This window comes from Vigna angularis, chromosome 8 (assembly GCF_016808095.1).
Source record: "Vigna angularis cultivar LongXiaoDou No.4 chromosome 8, ASM1680809v1, whole genome shotgun sequence".
NCBI lineage: Eukaryota > Viridiplantae > Streptophyta > Magnoliopsida > Fabales > Fabaceae > Vigna > Vigna angularis.
Window position 1 is genome coordinate 7,174,409 of NC_068977.1, and position 17,941 is coordinate 7,192,349.

Here is a 17,941-nt window from a genome sequence, read left to right on the forward strand (position 1 = left end):
GCTCTTTAAAAGAGTGGTGGGAGGTGACACTCGACCTTATGTTGTATATGTGTAACCGATGGTGATTCAATGTATAGTGAATAGTTTTAAATAAATTGGGGTATGGGTTGGTGAATGATCGAGGGAGTCGGGGTGTGAATTGGTTACTTTGACTAAATCATTTTGTGGTTATATGCGGGTGACTTGAAATTCTGGTAATGCGAATGTTAATGATTTGATGTGTTGTCATGTGAAGATGTGTGTAAGTGAATGATGATATGTACTATTCTATAATCTTATTGTAAGTTGATGTTAATGCTTATGTATGTTTATATGACCTGTTTTTGTTAGTTCACCCTTGCGTGTTGTGGTTGTGATTTATACTTGCGATGATCGTACTTGTACGATAGTAAATGTTGTTACAGATGTAGCTAAAGCGAAGTTGAACGACAAGATACATGTGAGAACTATGGAGTTTTAATTTTTATATTAATAGTTTTGTAATAAGATTATATGAATGCTTTATAGTTACATTTGATTTATAAATTTTTCCAAATTTGATTATAATAAATAGAAGTTTTTATTTAAATTGTATTTCGAAATAGTATGAGAGTTAAATTTTTAAAAGTTATTGTAAACTCATGACATCTCAAAATTTGGGGTGTTACAACACCAACCCCTTACTTTTATCTACAAATAGTACTGTTGAGATTTGAGGAAGAAGAGTTTATTAAATTTAGGACTTAATTCCTCTCTAACCTTAAGCTTACATTTATAGGAAAATAACTCTAACTAACCACACTCCTTTCCAACTCACACACAACTCATACACAACTCATACACACTCATACACAGCTCACACACACTAACCAATAATTCTAACACTCCCCCTCAAGCTGGATCATACATATTGTATGAGCCAAGCTTGGAATAAACATACTCAAATGGAAATAACATCAATCAACCAAATTGCAAATACAAGCACTAAGAAACTTCAACTTGGAAAGTCTTCAAACACAAGAGATTTCCTTTGTAGTGTTGTCTTGGAACGATACTCCCCCTCACTGTAGGGACTAAATTGTCATCACTTTCTGATGGGGCCTGTAGTGGCTGGAAGCGACAAAACTACAGGGACTGCCATCACTAACTAACGAGATGATGGGGACTTACAGGGACGGCCATCTAGCACTGACTGATGGGGCCTGCATGCCATCACTGACTGATGAGGTGATGGGGACTTACAGGGATGGCCATCTAGCACTGACTGATGGGGCCTATATGCCATCACTTACTGATGAGGTGATGAGGGCCTACAGTGGTTGGAAGCATACTCCCCCTCACGACTGAACAACATGAACGTGAAGGTGGAAGAATGGGTGAGAACCGATCCGTACGAGGGTTTGGACAAATTTGAAACCCATAACTTCGGAAGATTCAATTCAGCGAACGGTCTCAAAGAACAACTCCACATGAGCTCACATGAGTTGTTACAACAAGGCAAAATCAGTGCTGGACAGCGGCAAAAACGGTGCCGGACAGCGGCAAAACGATGCCGGACAGCGGCAACGGCGCCTGGACAGCGGCAACGGCGCCTGGACAGCGGCAACGGCGCCTGGACAGCGGCAACGGCGCCTGGACAGCGGCAACGGCGCCTGGACAGCGGCAACGGCGCCTGGACAGCGGCAAATGGCGCCTGGACAGCGACAAACGGTGCCTGGACAGTCAACGACGGAGACGAAGATGGCAGCAATGGCTGCTCTGGAAAGTCTAAACAAACAAAGAGAGGGAGGTCCAGCACTTCACGGTTGGCAGCAGCTCACTTTAACGGTTCAGCTTGGATTCAGGCAGATGCTGGAAGCACATGGTCACGGCCTTGGTGCAACAAGGAAGGCCAGCAGCATTTTCCATGTGGGCAGCAATAGCATTACGGAGAAATGTGTGATTTTTAATTTTGAGAAAGACAGTGGCTGCCACACGGTAAAAATGGTAATGTCCAGCAGGGTCCTTTGAAAAATCCAGCTATTTTGGTGGAGGAATTTTCTTCCTCTTTTGGAGCTTCGTCCAACACTGCCAACAATAAAGAAGCTCACGGCCTTGATCCAGAAAGAGGAGACGACCTTGATCCAGAAAGAGGAGATGGAGATTCTGTGAAGACCAAAGAAGATGGAAGCTATGGAGGGTCAGAACAGAGAGAGGAAACTCCGGCGACGGCTATGGAGGTGTCGCGGTAATTTTCCGGTGGACAGAGGGCGGCGCGTGAGCTGTACGCGCCTGCTCGTAGTCACAAAGAAGCGGCTCGTGGCGGAGCGTGGGAAAGAGTCAGACGCCGGAACCAGCGGGGTTAGGTCGCGCTCGAAGAGGCGATCCAGATCCAGTGGTCGCTGGTCGGAACGGTGACGGTGGCCGGCGACAAGGCGGCGCGTGCAACACGCGTTTGAGATCTACCGGAAAGAGGAGGCACGTGGAGGCGCGTTGGGAGGAGTCTGGTGTTGTCTCCGGCGGGGTTGGCCGTCGCTCGAGGAGACGCTCCAGATCTGCTGGTCACCGGTCGAAACTGGGACGGTGGCTGGCTGCCGGCGACGGGATGGCCGGAAAGAAGCGCTGCGTGGCGGCGCGTGACTAAGAACTGGCTCTCGAAACCGGCGTGGTTGGCTGTCGCTCGAAGAGACGGTCCAGATCCGCAGGTCACCCGTCGAAACTGTGACGGTGGCCGGCGGTGGCGACGGCGGCGACAGCGGCGGCCAGCGGTGACGGAGTTAGCAGCGACGACTGCGAAAAGAGGCGGCGACAGTAGTGGCTGGCTGGGTCTAGATTGGTGCCGACTGTGGCACAGATTTAAGAAGAAGAGAAATGCCCACTGAAATATGAGGGGCTGCCAACTGAAACTATAGGAGCTGCCGGCGGCCTTGGCGGCCGGCCGCCGGCAGACGGCAGGGACCAATAGAAGAGGATCAGAGAACTTACTCTGATACCATGTTGAGATTTGAGGAAGAAGAGTTTATTAAATTTAGGACTTAATTCCTCTCTAACCTTAAGCTTACATTTATAGGAAAATAACTCTAACTAACCACACTCCTTTCCAACTCACACACAACTCATACACACTCATACACAGCTCACACACACTGACCAATAATTCTAACAAGTACAACAGAAATAATTCATGGAACTGGTTATTAACAAAGGAAAAAGAAACAAACAAATCATTTTTCAAACAATTTTAGTGTAATTTCACTCTATGATTATAGAGGAATTTTTTTCTTTCATATATGAATGTTAATGTTCCAATTACAAATTTATTGAGTAATATCATTAGGATCAATCATCACACTTAAAATATTATTTACTTTAAAACTTAAAAATTAATCATAGTTTTATTTTTAAAAGGCTTGAAAAGTAAAAAAGAAAAAGAGTGTTCAAATTATGACCTCGACTCTTAAATAAGAGTCTTCAAATCATGTAATGATATTATATATACCAAAATATACCTATAATATTTTATTACGATATAAGTATTATTTATTAAGATTCTAAATCTTGAGACCCAAAGCAAGGAAAAGAAAATAGTTGTACAAGTAACATTTTATTCGTTATTCGGATAAAAGAATACAACCCAGGGGTTGATATTCCCTTAAAGACCTAATTAGTATATATTATAATAATTTAACAAGAAAATATTAACTAACAATTAATATTTAATAATAAAATTAAATAATTTATCAAGTTTAATATGATATTTTTTGTTATTTCTAAAAAATAATTGATCTAAAATTTTCAAATAACATTTTCGAATAGGAGAATCTCTCAAACTCTACTATATATAAAACACATATTTGCTGTTGATTCTTTTAAATTTTTCAGATATAAATAATTTGTAAGAAATGGTCGTCAACTTTTTTTGTCAAAATTTTTCACATAAAATTTCTACTAATTTTACTATACACAGTACTTATTTTATATATTTATTCACTAGTATTTGCTGATTAAAAATAAGCTAAACCTTGCAGGTTTTTTATTTTGACTTGTGATCGTGATTTTGATATATTTAAATTCATTTGTGACTACAATGCCTTTTTTATTGTGATGGGGATTTTTAAATATTTAAATTCGTTTGCAAGTATAATGTATTTTTATTAAGACTCAAGTCCAAAATGTTAGGTTTTTATATAGTTTCTTTAGTTGTCTTTTCAAAGTTATATATCCAGTGTGAAGGAAAAATTGAACCGAAGACTCTTTCAAAATTTTCTGCTTTTAATACTTTGTTTGAAAGGCCTTTTTTTCTTATTATCTAACCCGAAAATTTCACTGCCATGCAACAAAATGAAAAATAAATTTGAGAACATGATCATCTGTAGCAAGTTTTGATGACTCAACCTACTGTAAATAACGTAACCTATACCTATGATTTTGAAGTAGAAACAACTTTGATTGAAAGCCTACATACAATTGTTTGTTCGTGAAATTTTTAGAATGTTTTGATATAACCATAAAAATCCTTGTAACTGTAAATTTTTTAAATTAACTTTTCTGTTCAGTATTTTGATGAAACTATGTCCAATTTGATAGCTCTTGGGAAAATTGTTTTTGAGTGAACCAGCAATGAAAGATATATGTATAGTCTATGAAGTTTTGCAATTCTTCAACAACATCTCCTGCTGCATAAAAATGCAGACACCAGTATTGTCTAATTCGAATGTAGATGAGTCTACTTTGAAGGATCATAACTTTGGTAAAGGAACTCCAATTTTTGTGATCCGAGCATGAGTTCGAAACCTTAGGATATATAGCTTCTTGGGATAAATCTCATAAATGATCCATTGTGATTTAATTCCACTTTTAATTTATTATACTAAATTTTATAATTCAAACGACATTGAAAGGGTTGATTCTTATGTTGTAAAATCTGTAAGTTGTTGTATGATATAAAAGTATAAGTTTTCTATTGACTGTAAAAAGTTTAAATAAGTACTGAAAAATCCCACTTTGACTAAAAATGAGTGTAGTGAATATTATATAAAAGTAAATATTAAAAAAATTGTTTTAAGATTTTAGTTTAAAATTGATATTGAATTCAAGGTCGGTTTATTACTTAAGACAGATTAGTTCAACAAATATAATGCAAAGTTATTGAGATGTGATAAATTTAGTACATCACTTATTATTGTTTATGTTTATTTTTGGTTAACTGTTAATTTCTTGGACTCATATGCATATTATGGTACATATTATGCATACCATGGTAGTATTATCGATGCTTTGGATTTTGCCAAATTGTAATGAGAAGTGATAATATAGCTATTTTATTTTGTAAATTCTTTATAATTATGAGTTTTATGAAAAAATGATAAAGAAATATATAATTGAGTGAGTTTTACGAGAAAGTGATAGAAAAATCAGGATGATGAAAACAATGATCATACTAAAAATAGTGATATTTGGTCTTTTATTCTTTATTATATTACTTTTGATCTAACCTTTGTTTATTTTTTAAGAATAAAAAATTGTATTTAAATTTGAATGGTTTAAGTTGTCTCTATAGCTATAGTTTTTATATCTTATGTTTGCATAGGTTGCTATGAATTTACCATTTATTATTGTTAATTATGTTTAGTTCTATATGCATGTATAGTTTATTATTGACATTAGTCGAAGTTTATTTAAGGCAAGATGTTAGTTAACTTGGAAACAATATTTATACTAAATATATATTCGAATAGTGGATTATAAAGTTGCTGTATAGTTTGACCAAATTTTGATGGGAGCCTTAGTTGTTTTGAGAAATATTGCTTAAAATATCGTAGATTTAAGTTTTGTAATTCTTGGAAATATTTCCTATATTTTAAAAAATAAATAAATTACTTTTTAATGTTACTTATATTTTTAAGAACTGTTATTTTATAGATAAATATTATTTATTAGTTATGGTTTGAAATTTATTATAAATTATTATTTTATTTAATCAGATTCAGTAGAATTTACATATATTTTTCTTTTTTTATCTATAAATATTACTATTTGTATATAAGAAAACAATTTGTATAAATTTCTTTTAGTTTTTTATTTTATATTGTTTTTCAAAATGTTGGTGTTCACCGGTTTAAAACTTTATCATTCAATCGATTTAACGAGTTGTTATATTTATATAATACTCTTTGTGAGCGTTTAAATAGATTTTTGTATGCTTCAATATAAGTTTTTTCTAACCCTTTTTTTCATTTATGTTTTAGTTCTATATTCTTATTATTAGTTTGACTTCAATCTAAGCTTTTGCTAACTCTTTCTTCATTTATGTTTTTGTTCTATTTATTATTAGTTTGACTTGATAAATTTTTTTATTATTCCTCTAATAATAATTATTATTTATTTTGATTAATATTTTCTTAACATTCTTAAAAGAAAATTATGTTGTTTTACTTTATTTATTATTGTTCCTTTTATTTAATTTATTGCAAAATTTTGTTATTATACAATAGGTTTGTTACGGTTATGATTAAGACATTCTCATACAAGTCAATAAATTTTATGGATATACCTTCTTTCGTACTAGTAACAATAAATGAAATCACATGGACAAATGAATTCTCATTCATTAGTAATTTGCGTGTGATTTCTAAAACTACTGTTTTTCCTATTATATTAATTGATGCTTTAACATTTTTTATTTCTAATTATGATAAAGATATTTTATATCATGGATATATTTTAAGTATATTTTATATAATAACATTTATAAAATAATTTGTCTTACTAAAACTATTATTGCATTATGAGAAGTGTTACTATGGACTTATAGTCGATCAATCTGACATGATGACAAGCTGGATGAAAAGGACCGAGCCATTAACGCACAGGAAAAGCGTTTCACAACCGCTCGGTTCCGACAACAGTTGAATAGAGTTAAGACGTAATTAATGTTACAACGACTATTGATGAGCGGTTAATGTTTACATTAATAATCATTAAGAGGTCAATTAATTGGTCAAATTTTTATAAACTCGAGGACTAATTTTGAGATAAATTCACATTGACTCCCTATTGAATGACTGACTCCCTGTTCAATCATGCACATCAAGCTTAAAACAAAACAATCACAATTTAACATACCACATAAAACAATTTAAAACAGTTTAAATATAATAAATTAAACACAACATAATTAATCACCATAATCACATAGATACACAATAAAAGCTAGATAAGCTCACTCTCTAAGATCCAAATTTTCTTTTTTGAAAACTCAACTTTGATACCAAAATGTAACACGCCTTTCCGGATGCCACATATGATTTATAGAACGTTCATTACTTACGAAAAACTTAACCTTGATACCATTGCGAAAAACTGAATTAACAAAAACCTTTATTTGTTTATCACACAACTTAATCAAACTAGGTGAATGTCATATTAAACTAAGTTTAAAACCTTCTACTAATAATCCAAAAACATTACATTATATTAAAATAAAGATTGTCTAAACACAACCTATCCCGACCAACACAGCTCAGATAGCCTCACCACAAAGCAAAATATATTCAATTCAGCATGGGTTCAAATATTTCCAATAGCAAAACATACACAAAATAACATAACAACACATTTGAACACTCAGGAACATGTTCACATAACTCGACAACACTTAAACATCAGTGTATCAGAAATAAACAACTCAGAAACATGTAAAAACAAACTATACAACATAAAATAGGCTAAATAACTCAAGTTCATGCAAGACAACACAATATGGCAAAAAACAACATGGCTTCATAATTAAACAACCGGAAAGATGTAAGCACACCTCTATAAAGAATGGAACATCATGTTAATATAGCAAGCAACTCGACACAATCCTAAAAACAACATTGTAACAATTATAATACAATAGATCAGGCATAACACATCCTACTAACAGAGATACACAACACGACATATACACTTAACCATTTAAAACAACCTAACACCCCAAACTCCATGACAGTATGTCAAAGCTACTTGGTGACACTCGAAAATAACATGATAACACTCTCAAACAACCCATCATCACCCCAAACCCCATTATAGTAGATTAAACACTTGTTTTTAATGCAGAACATGTCAGTGAGGAGAAAAACAATGCAGATGTAGTGTCAGTGGTAAGACTGTCGCGGTCATACAAATTTGATTGCACGAAAATAATGCAGTATAGTCTAGGATTTGACTCCTAGGTCGTCTCTCAAGGACCAATATTGTTGGTTTCAGTCTCAGATTTAACACAAAGGGGGGGTTGTGAATGTTTGTTTGCGGTAAAATTAAAGTGGACTGGAAATTAAATAAAACAGAATTTAAAACACTGAAATAAATTTTGAAAACGGTAAAACCAAATGGTAAAAGACAGTAAAAACGGAACAGTAAATATGCAGAAACGGTAAAATTTAACGGTGCAGAAAATACTAAACGGTAAAATAAAAGAGACAATAAAATTAAAAGCACTTGACTGAAAATAAAATTTAGGAAAAGATTCAATACTTGAAATTAAAATGTTTCAACAGAAGAAAATGAAAATGATCAAATTAATGTAACAAGCATTCAGAAATAAAATTCTACACTGGAAAATAAAAACACAGAGAGCTTTGGGGAAGGAAGAGGCGAGAGCCTCCTCCCAGGTTGGCTGCTATCCTAAACTACACTAAAATCTAATGCTGAAATCTCCTTCCTCTTCTTTGCTCTGCTGCTCCATTTTATAGTTCAATTCTGAATTCTGAACGTGAATTGCTGGCCTCCCAAACCAAACCCGTGAGTTTGCAGTGGCTGCTCTCCTTTGGTGGCAACTGGGCCATCTGAATTCTTTTTCTAAATTATTGAATGCAGAAAAAGAAATCAACTTCCATCACCCTCCATCTGTGGGTTCCACTCTCTGTTGGACCCATGATGTTCTTGGTTGTGGCTGATGTGTGCGTGAAGTCTGGACGCGTGAAGGTAGCTGGGAGAACGAAGCCCGCTGCTGCTGCTGGTGAAAGACGCCAATGTGCTGGACCGTGGCTGTTCCAGCCCCTTCACGGCTCCTTCCCTTGCTTGTGGCTGCTGGAAACTGAAGTGTGGACGTGTGCTGGTCCAGCTTTGCTACCATCCGTGTGCATGTGACATGCTTCTTCTGCTGCTTCACCGTGTAGTGCTGGATCAGCTGGGAGAGTGAAGATGTTGCTTCCTCCATTGCTTCTCTTTAATTTATTCCCGTGCACACCAACTAAGTGGAATCCCGTGAGCTCCTCTTCTCTGGACCGTTGAAGGCTTTTCCTTCTTCCAAAAATTATTTTCTAAGTGGTGAACGGACCCTTGGCCGTGAGCTTCTGGTGGCTGCTGGTACACGGGGAGCTGTTGCTGTAATGGAGTTGTTGTTGGACGTTAATCCCTGCATTGCCGGACACATCTTCTGGTTTTCCGTGGTGGTTTTCTCTCCAGCCAGGCCATGACCGAGACTCCTCTTCTCCACGTGAGCTGTTGAAGGTCCGGTGCTGCTGCTGGGTTGCTTCTCTTCCTCTCTGGACCAGGAGCTTTGCTGGTGGTGGACGGTAATGGCTGGAACGCTTCTCTCTCGAGTGCAGCAATGAGTGAGCTCTACTGGACATGCATCTCTGCTGTCAACGTGATTTTCCTTCAATGTGTGCCACCTCTGCTTGTGCTCCTCCCCAACGTGTGTCCGAGAGTTGCGTGGTCTCTCACTTCCATTTCAACAAAAATGTATTTTGTTCCATTTGCCAAAACAAAGTGTGCGACAATACTAAATCAATAAAACTTTCTCGAGACTTTGAACCAAGTGGTGCCCCTACTTCTATTTTTTCATTTCAAGTCTAGCTTGGTGTTTGCCAAAACCGTGACCTTCCAAATGTGGTAGATCCCACTTTAATTCTAAAACATGCTTTTCCAAATTCTCTTTTCCATGGGTCTAAGCCATATCCGTGAACTCTTTTCCTTGAATGGATGGGTCTAAATGTCCCTTCAAATGAATCCCACCAAATTCTGATTTGTCCATGGGTCCAGCTCTTATTTCACGTGGCAGCTTCTTTCAAGCACATAGAATGTGTGTTATTTCTTCATAATTGAATGTACTCCTCTTAATAGGCCGAAAATTAATCCAGCCATGACTAACATCGTGTGGATGTTGCCTCTAAAGAAAAATCTGAGTATATTTTCCAAAATAAATTCTTGTGTTTGCACCTCAGTAAATCTCCACCCTTAGATCCAATTACTATTTCTTATTAACCCTTCAAATGTCCCAAAATATTATCCAACAATTTTCCTACAATTAATAATACAAATAATTAGTCTCAAATAATTCAAATTAATTAAAATAAGAATTATTGGTCAATTTAAGCACAATTAGTAAAAACGGGAAAATGTCGGACAATTAAGTACAATACCCTGATTAATTCTAATACAATAAACTAAGTGAAGTGAACAAAATATTGACTCATCAGTCAGACTGTTCTGTCATGCCAAGAAAAATGGTTTAGCACGATTTTAAGGAAAAAGAGCACGACCAAAGACATATCTATCACAATTCTGACACAACCTTCACAGCCAACACATTAAACAACACGATTCATAAGCATTTAACAGAAGACAAGTGAAAACAACCCTATTATGCAATTTGTGTTAGAATTTATGATTGACAGATTAACAATTAATGAGCAATAAACACTTTAATCAAAACAACAGTTCCCAATACCTCTTAGAACAGTAAAGCAGAAGCGTACCTGAAGGATTAGACATTTGGAACAATGAATAAGTAACCTGAGTTGGTCTCTGGTCTTCCTTCTGTAGAGCACCTTAGGTTCCCTCTAGATTTTCTCTTTTAATAGGATAAAGAAACAGGAATGATACGATGTGCTCACAGATGGGGACCATGACCCTTTAAATAGCCTCTGACGGTTAATATTCTTTAGTTTCAATAATTATAAGTTGTCCCCTTCAACAAATTAAAATTATTACTGGTCTCTCCACAATATACCTTTCATGACAAATATACCCTTAGCTATATTTCTCTTAATTAGATCACTTTATAAAGTTGGCTAATAAAATATAATGACCCTAACACATTTAATAATTGTTATATATATATATATATATATATATATATATATATATATATATATAAATGTGTGTGACCTAAATTGTTAAAAATTTGGACTATTGTAGCGACAAAACCTTCACTACACATGCACCAACTGTTATAAAATATTAATGTTGATTGCAAAAGAGAAACGTTTGATTGCAACGTTCAAAACTTTAATTTCCAAACATTCAAATTCATTTTCTTAAGTGCTCCAACGGTAAAATATTTAATGGTTTTTATTTTCTTTTATTCTCCCCTAACTCTATAAATAGAGAGTTCTTCCTCCGTTCCAAAACACACCAAAAAGAAGTCTTCTCTCATTCTCCTTTCTTCTTTTCCTCTTCTAAAAATATTTTGGTTTTATTTTATACTCTTTTTTAGACATTTTTGCTAGTTTTGAGATCCTTAGAGATGTTTTAGGAAGTTCCTATTGTATCTGGGGGACTTGCGCAATACACCGTAGATAAGTTCTATACATCGCGGATAAGTCTTTAAGGACATTGAATCTACACGCATCAGTAAATTTTGTTCGTGTTTCTGTCAGCTTCTTACAACAATCTTAAGGACTTATGGCTGACATCAACAACTCAATCCCAAAGAATCAAAACTTTCTTTCCAGAATGACGATATTTGCGAAATCACTTATGGACGTGTCAAAAGTCTAGGTCTTCTCTAGAAAAAACTTCTAGAGGCTGGCAAGGTGCTCGCAACAACGGTGGCTTCTAATCACATTTGTAGAGACCGCGGATGAGGATGAAGAAGAGGGAGACGAGGCGACAACTTAGAGTTCATTGGAGTTAGGATGATGAACCCTAATTTTCATGTGTCATTCCTTTGTAATGTTTGAGGAAAGGTGGAGAAGATTTTCTCTCCAGAGAAAGGAAAAGAAACAAGAAGATGAGGTACTTGAGTAAATTTTCGTATACGTTACCTACAAAGAGAAAAACACAACCAGGTATTTTCTCGTTTACCAATCTTAAATATTTTAAAATTGTGGGGGCGTAGGTAATTTTACTTAATTACTTGAAGAAATAAATTTGGCTTTTCACCTAATGATATTACTCTAAATCTGGAAGTAGAGAATATGTCGTTATATATTTATATATGAACGGCATGTTAATGATGGACACATGCAATCAGATAATATTTAAAAATTAAGGTTTCTAGGATCAAATTTTGAAATGAAAGACATAGGTGAAACCAATGTGATGTTAGGTATTAAAATCATAAGGAAGGGAGATAATATATTACTATCCCAAAAACAATATATTAAGAAACTTCTTAAGAAGTTTAGGTTTTATGACATCAAACCAGTGAGTACCCCTTATGATACTAATTCTATATTAATAAAATAAATAAAGAAATAAATAAAGGAGAACTTATATCTCAGCCTTAGTATGCCTAGATAATTGGGAGCTTACTGCACTTGATGAGCTTTTCTAGACCTGATATTGCTTATGTAGTAGGTCGACTGAGTAGGTACACTCAATGTCCAAATCAGGAACAATGGAATGCACTTGCTAGGCTTATGAGATACTTAAGAGGTTTAATGAATTATGTCATTGAGTACAGTGGATTTCCCACTGTACTAGAAGGGTACAATGATGCTAACTTGATCTCTGATTCAGATGAGACAAAATCCACTAGTGGTTATGTATTCACAGTTGGAGGTGGTGCAATTACATGAAGGTCAGCCAGGCAAACAATTATTGCAAGATCAACAATGGAATCTGAGTTTGTTGCTCTTGAGATGGTTGACAATGAGGCTGAGTGGTTGAAAAACTTCTTAGAAAACATTCCACTAGGAATGAAACCAACCCCATCAGTGTCAAAACACTATGATTGCCAATCAGAAATAGCTATAGCTAAAAACAAGAATTACAATGGATAGAATAAACATATACAATTGAGACACAATTTGGTGAACCAACTATTAAAGAGTGGAACTATTTCCATTATGTGAAGTCAAAACATAATCTAGCAGATCCTTTGACAAAACCCTTGGGAAGAAATATGATCTTAGAAACATTAAGGGGAATGAGACTTAAGCCACTAGCTACCAAACAAGTGATGGTAACCCAACCTTTGTGATTGGAGATCCCATGAATAAGGTTCATATGGGTAAAAACAAGTCACTTGTTAGTTCTGATAGCACTAATTTGATTTTAAATCAAATATGTACATTCCTATGTTGTGTGTGAAAGTGCTAGACACTGTATTATTGAGAGGTTAAACTTTGTAATTAAACAAAGTCTTAAATCTTCATATCCCTTATATGAGTGTCAAGTAGGGCCGCTTGCATGAGATCTTGGCATGCTCTCTAGAGCACTCATGAATATCGGGCACGTGCATGGCCTAGTGAGTGCACCACAACGATAACAGCAAAGATTGTAAGGGTGTATTGTGATTGATAAACCTCTAACACACATTAAGTGTCTTTGGTTCATATAGCTTGTTATACAGCTCTGATGCATTACATCCTTTGAGACCCAGAATAAAAGGTTTTATCTTTTCTTTCAACTCTCTTTTGCAATGAGTGGGAGATTGTTATAAAATATTAATGTTGATTGCAAAAGAGAAACGTTGGATTGAAATGCTCAAAACTTTAATTGCCAACCGTTCAAATTCATTTTCTTAAGTGCTCCAACGGTAAAATATTTAATGGTTTTTATTTTCTTTTATTGATTTTATTCTCCCCTAACTCTATAAATAGAGAGTTCTTCTTCCATTCCAAAACACACCAAAAAGAAGTCTTCTTTCATTCTCCTTTCTTCTTTTCCTCTTCTAAAAATATTCTGGTTTTATTTTATACTCTTTTTTAGAGATCCTTGCTAGTTCTGAGATCCTCAGAGATGTTCTGGGAAATTCTTGTTGTATCCTAGGAGACTTGCGCAATACACCGCGGATAAGTTCTTAAGGACAGTGAATCTACAAACCTCAGAAAATTTTGTTCGTGTTTCTGTCAGCTTTTTACAACACCAACCACAAAGTGATAGTAAGAACAAGTAATAATAGAACCCCAAACATGATTGAAAATCGACACCAAAAACAGAGAAACATCATATATAGCATCATTAAACCAAAAGGAATAAACATCATATATAATCACTAAAAGACCCATGGTTGTCACTTATCTGATTTGATGTCGTTTATTTACATGTCACACAGATTATCCGTAGGTAATTACATGTGAATTTATCTGTAGAATTACTTACAAATTTCTTTGTAGGTACATACAAATATTACCTATGGATAAATTTGTGTGTCATTATTTATAGATAAATCTATATATAATTACTTATGAATAAATTTGTTGGTAACTTTCCTATGATTATTTTACCTACAAATTATTTTCTATAGGTAATATGTAGGAAAAATCACCTTACTTAGCCAAAAACACTCAAAAGCATGTATATCTTACGTCTTTTTCACTCTTCTTAGTTAATAATGTATTTTTGCTCTTCCAAAGGTTCTTTGTGTCTTCAATTGTTCTCTTTCCCTTATATGCCATCTGTCAACCTATTCTTTTGCCCGTAGTGGGGAAGTTATTATGCATAAATGAGTATTTTATATAATTGTTTCCTGTCTTGGCTACTTACTAAGGTTGTTGTGGGAAATTTGGGTTTAAACAATTGAGGCTGAGGTGAACAAACCCGATTCAAGTCTTCCAAATCCTTACAAATTGGACCCTTTATCAAGATATCATAAATATCCCTATGTTAACTTCACGATATATTCGGATCATATATATACACTAAAGTAACCTTAGGTGTTGCATATGTGTATACACTTGCAAGAGTGATAATAAGTTGGTTACCTCTAAGTTACAAGATCTTATATAGCTCTTTATACTACATAAGTTGAGTACATGTAAACTACTCAAGCTTATAAGGAAGTTAACTACACTCAAACAAACATTAAAAGAAGAACTCAAACAAGCAACAAAAACTTATTATATATTGTGATATTCAAAGTGTTTTGCACATTACACAGAATCTTGCCTTTCATAGGATAAAACATGTACGTATATGCTACAACTTATACCAATAAGAAAAATAGCAAATGTTATGACAAAGCTAGTTAATATTCTACCATGAGTTATAGAAGAAATAAGCAACATATATAATAACGAAGAATAAAATACGGTCAGATTTAATTAATTTCATCAAAATCTTACGTGGAAATATGAAAAATAGAAGTCTCCCATTCAAAAAAATTTACTTTTATACTTACTTTTCATGTGAAGTTTTTTCTTAACAGGACACACCAAAATTTCTCATTTTCTTTTATATTACTTTAGTATTTGAGAAAAAGAAATTAAGAGATGAAATTAATTTTTCTTTCAAAGTGTTTCTTTTAATTATTTTTCCTATTTTTAAAACAAAATTATTATTTTCTCCTTAAATATAGAAATAAAGTTATTATAATTTTTTTTCTCCTAATTATCTAATACCCATCAAATCACTTGTGTTGCTTACAACAAAAATAATTAAGAAACTAATTATAGCGATAACTCGAACTCCATTGAATTTTCCCTAAAAACGACAATATAAACTACGAGAATATTTTTCTCCTCACAGAAGACAACAAACATTATTCATTGCAAAACGTGGACAAACAAAAATAATTCAAGAAAGCTAATGTGAGAGAAGTGATTGATAAAAAAAACATATTTTAGGCAAAAGTATTAATATCACCAAATAATATATACATTTCTGAACCACATAAACTAGAGTCTCTATTTATGCCATACGGCTGCATTATTGAATCAACTTTTGTAATAAGCTAATTTTCTCCTAGACAGCAACTTTCATTTATTTATCACACTAAAGTAACAGATAAATAAAGTGGGTACTGTATCCATCATAACTAGACGGAAAGGTTGCATTTTTCTAAAGAGAATCAAGTCCTTGAAGAAAAAGGGAAGTAAAATCTTCCATCTCACTTTTACTTAACAGCAATCCAATCTCAATTCCTCCACTGATATCCCTACGTTCACTGAGAGAAAATGCTCCTGTTTTGTCTGTGGATAGCATATCCACCTTCTTTGGCCTTCCCCACCCAAAATCAATGCTATAAACCTCAAACAACGGAGACCCAGCAGTAGAAATTATTCTACCCTCCCCAGGGTCATGCATACTCGAAACCCATTTTTCTGCTCCATTCAAAACTCCCTCTTCCTTCACCCTATTCAAAGCCTCAACTATCCTCTCCAAAGCACAAATGAACCCATCTTTTCCAATCAACTCCTTAGTCAAAGCCACAACGTATTCTCCTTTAACGCAGTTTCCAAAATACGTGGCTGGAATTGGAGGATCCAAGCGCGTTCTACAGTCAACAGAAAATATGCACAGCACATTTTCATCCTTCACTTGGTTCGCTTTGACCCAACACGCTAACACATACGCACACGTAACAGAAAATGTTGACAGATGAACAGCCACTTTGACCTTTGAGTTTCCGTATTGTTTGAGCTTTTGAATCTGTGAAGGGGTCAATTCAAACAAACCTTTGAGTCCATCGCTCGGTGTTGCAGTGAGAGACTCCCACACCTTGAGACTTCGGTTATTCGAACCATTATGATTCATCCACTGCTCTGCGTACAGTTCAGCCAATCCAGAAGGGTCTCTAATCAATGATCTGTCAAAGATAGGCGTAAGATGGTGAGGTAAGGATGGTGTTGGTGTGGGTGTAGTAGGGTTTTGAAGGTTAGAGCATATATAGGCCCATGCTTTGATGAACATGGATGAAGATTTTCCGTCGAAAGCTGCATGGTGTGTGGTTACTCCAATGCAAAAGCCAGCGTTTGGGAAGAGAGTGACTTGAACCGCCAGCAGAGATGCTTTATCATGGGAATTGGCCAAGTGGGGTGCTAAATCGTTGCGTTGTGATGCTTCACAGAGATGGGAGCAAAGATGGTTGAAGTTTAGGTCGGACTCAGCAACAGTGAAGGAAACGGTGTCGCCGGGGAGATAGTTGACGATGGGTTTGGGAGAGTGAGAGGGCCATGTGAGAGTGCCAGAGAAAGGGAGGAAGTGTTGGAGAGTGAGGGAAAGAGAAAGTTTGAGAGAGGGAAGAAGAGAATGAAGGAAAGAAGAGGTTGGGTGTGGGAAGTGATAGAAGAAGAGACGTTGAACAGGTGGAAATCGAAGCCATAAGAGGTCGAAGAAGGTTAGTGGAAGAGAGGTTGGCACAAGGGTGGAAAGGGTTGGTTCTTGAAACGGTGCCACCGAACAAACATGGATAACTTTGAGAGGTGCTGGTGATGCTGCTTGAGTCATGGTTCAGGGGAATGGAGAAGCAGTGGTGCACTTGAAAAGGAAGTGAAAGTCGTGCAGTCATGACTTGCCGTTTTGGATAAGGGAGAATTGATTAAAGGTGATAGACACGTGGTAAATATAAAACTGTGACTCATACGTGTGTGGTATGACTCTTCTTTATGCAATCTTATTTTCTCCGACCTTACTCCTATTCCATTTTCCTGACCTAATGGAAATTGTTTTTCCGGAATGGCTGTTTCCCAAATTGTTATTCCAAAAAAATTATTAGGTTTAAACCCTTCTTTGGTTCTAATTTTTGTATGAAAATCTCACTTGGATCATCGTTTTTTTAACTGTCTCAATTGGGTCATATTTTTTATAAAAATAAACACATTTTACCCTAACCGTTAAGTGTTCTCTGACGGCGTTAGCAGTTGCTGACCTATGCACGCTGATGTAGAAGTGTTTTATTACGTAGAATTTTCTTTTTAAAATTAAGAGTTTTTTGACGTGACTCATCCAAATCTGGTCAGATTCCCTTCACCACCCACTTCACTGGACTCACTCTCCCATGGACCTCGTTGGCGGAGCTTCACCGACGCAAGTCATTAGC

At 35.4% G+C, this 17,941-nt stretch overlaps 1 protein-coding gene across 1 annotated transcript; it reads right to left on the reverse strand.

The window, feature by feature from the left end:
- Window positions 1-15,780: 15,780 nt before the first annotated feature.
- On the reverse strand, window positions 15,781-17,454 carry LOC128193336 (malonyl-CoA:anthocyanidin 5-O-glucoside-6''-O-malonyltransferase-like). Its single transcript, XM_052867535.1, has one exon. It carries the CDS (start codon window positions 17,347-17,349, stop codon window positions 15,961-15,963), a length of 1,389 nt encoding a protein of 462 aa, XP_052723495.1. The 5' UTR covers window positions 17,350-17,454; the 3' UTR covers window positions 15,781-15,960.
- Window positions 17,455-17,941: the final 487 nt, after the last annotated feature.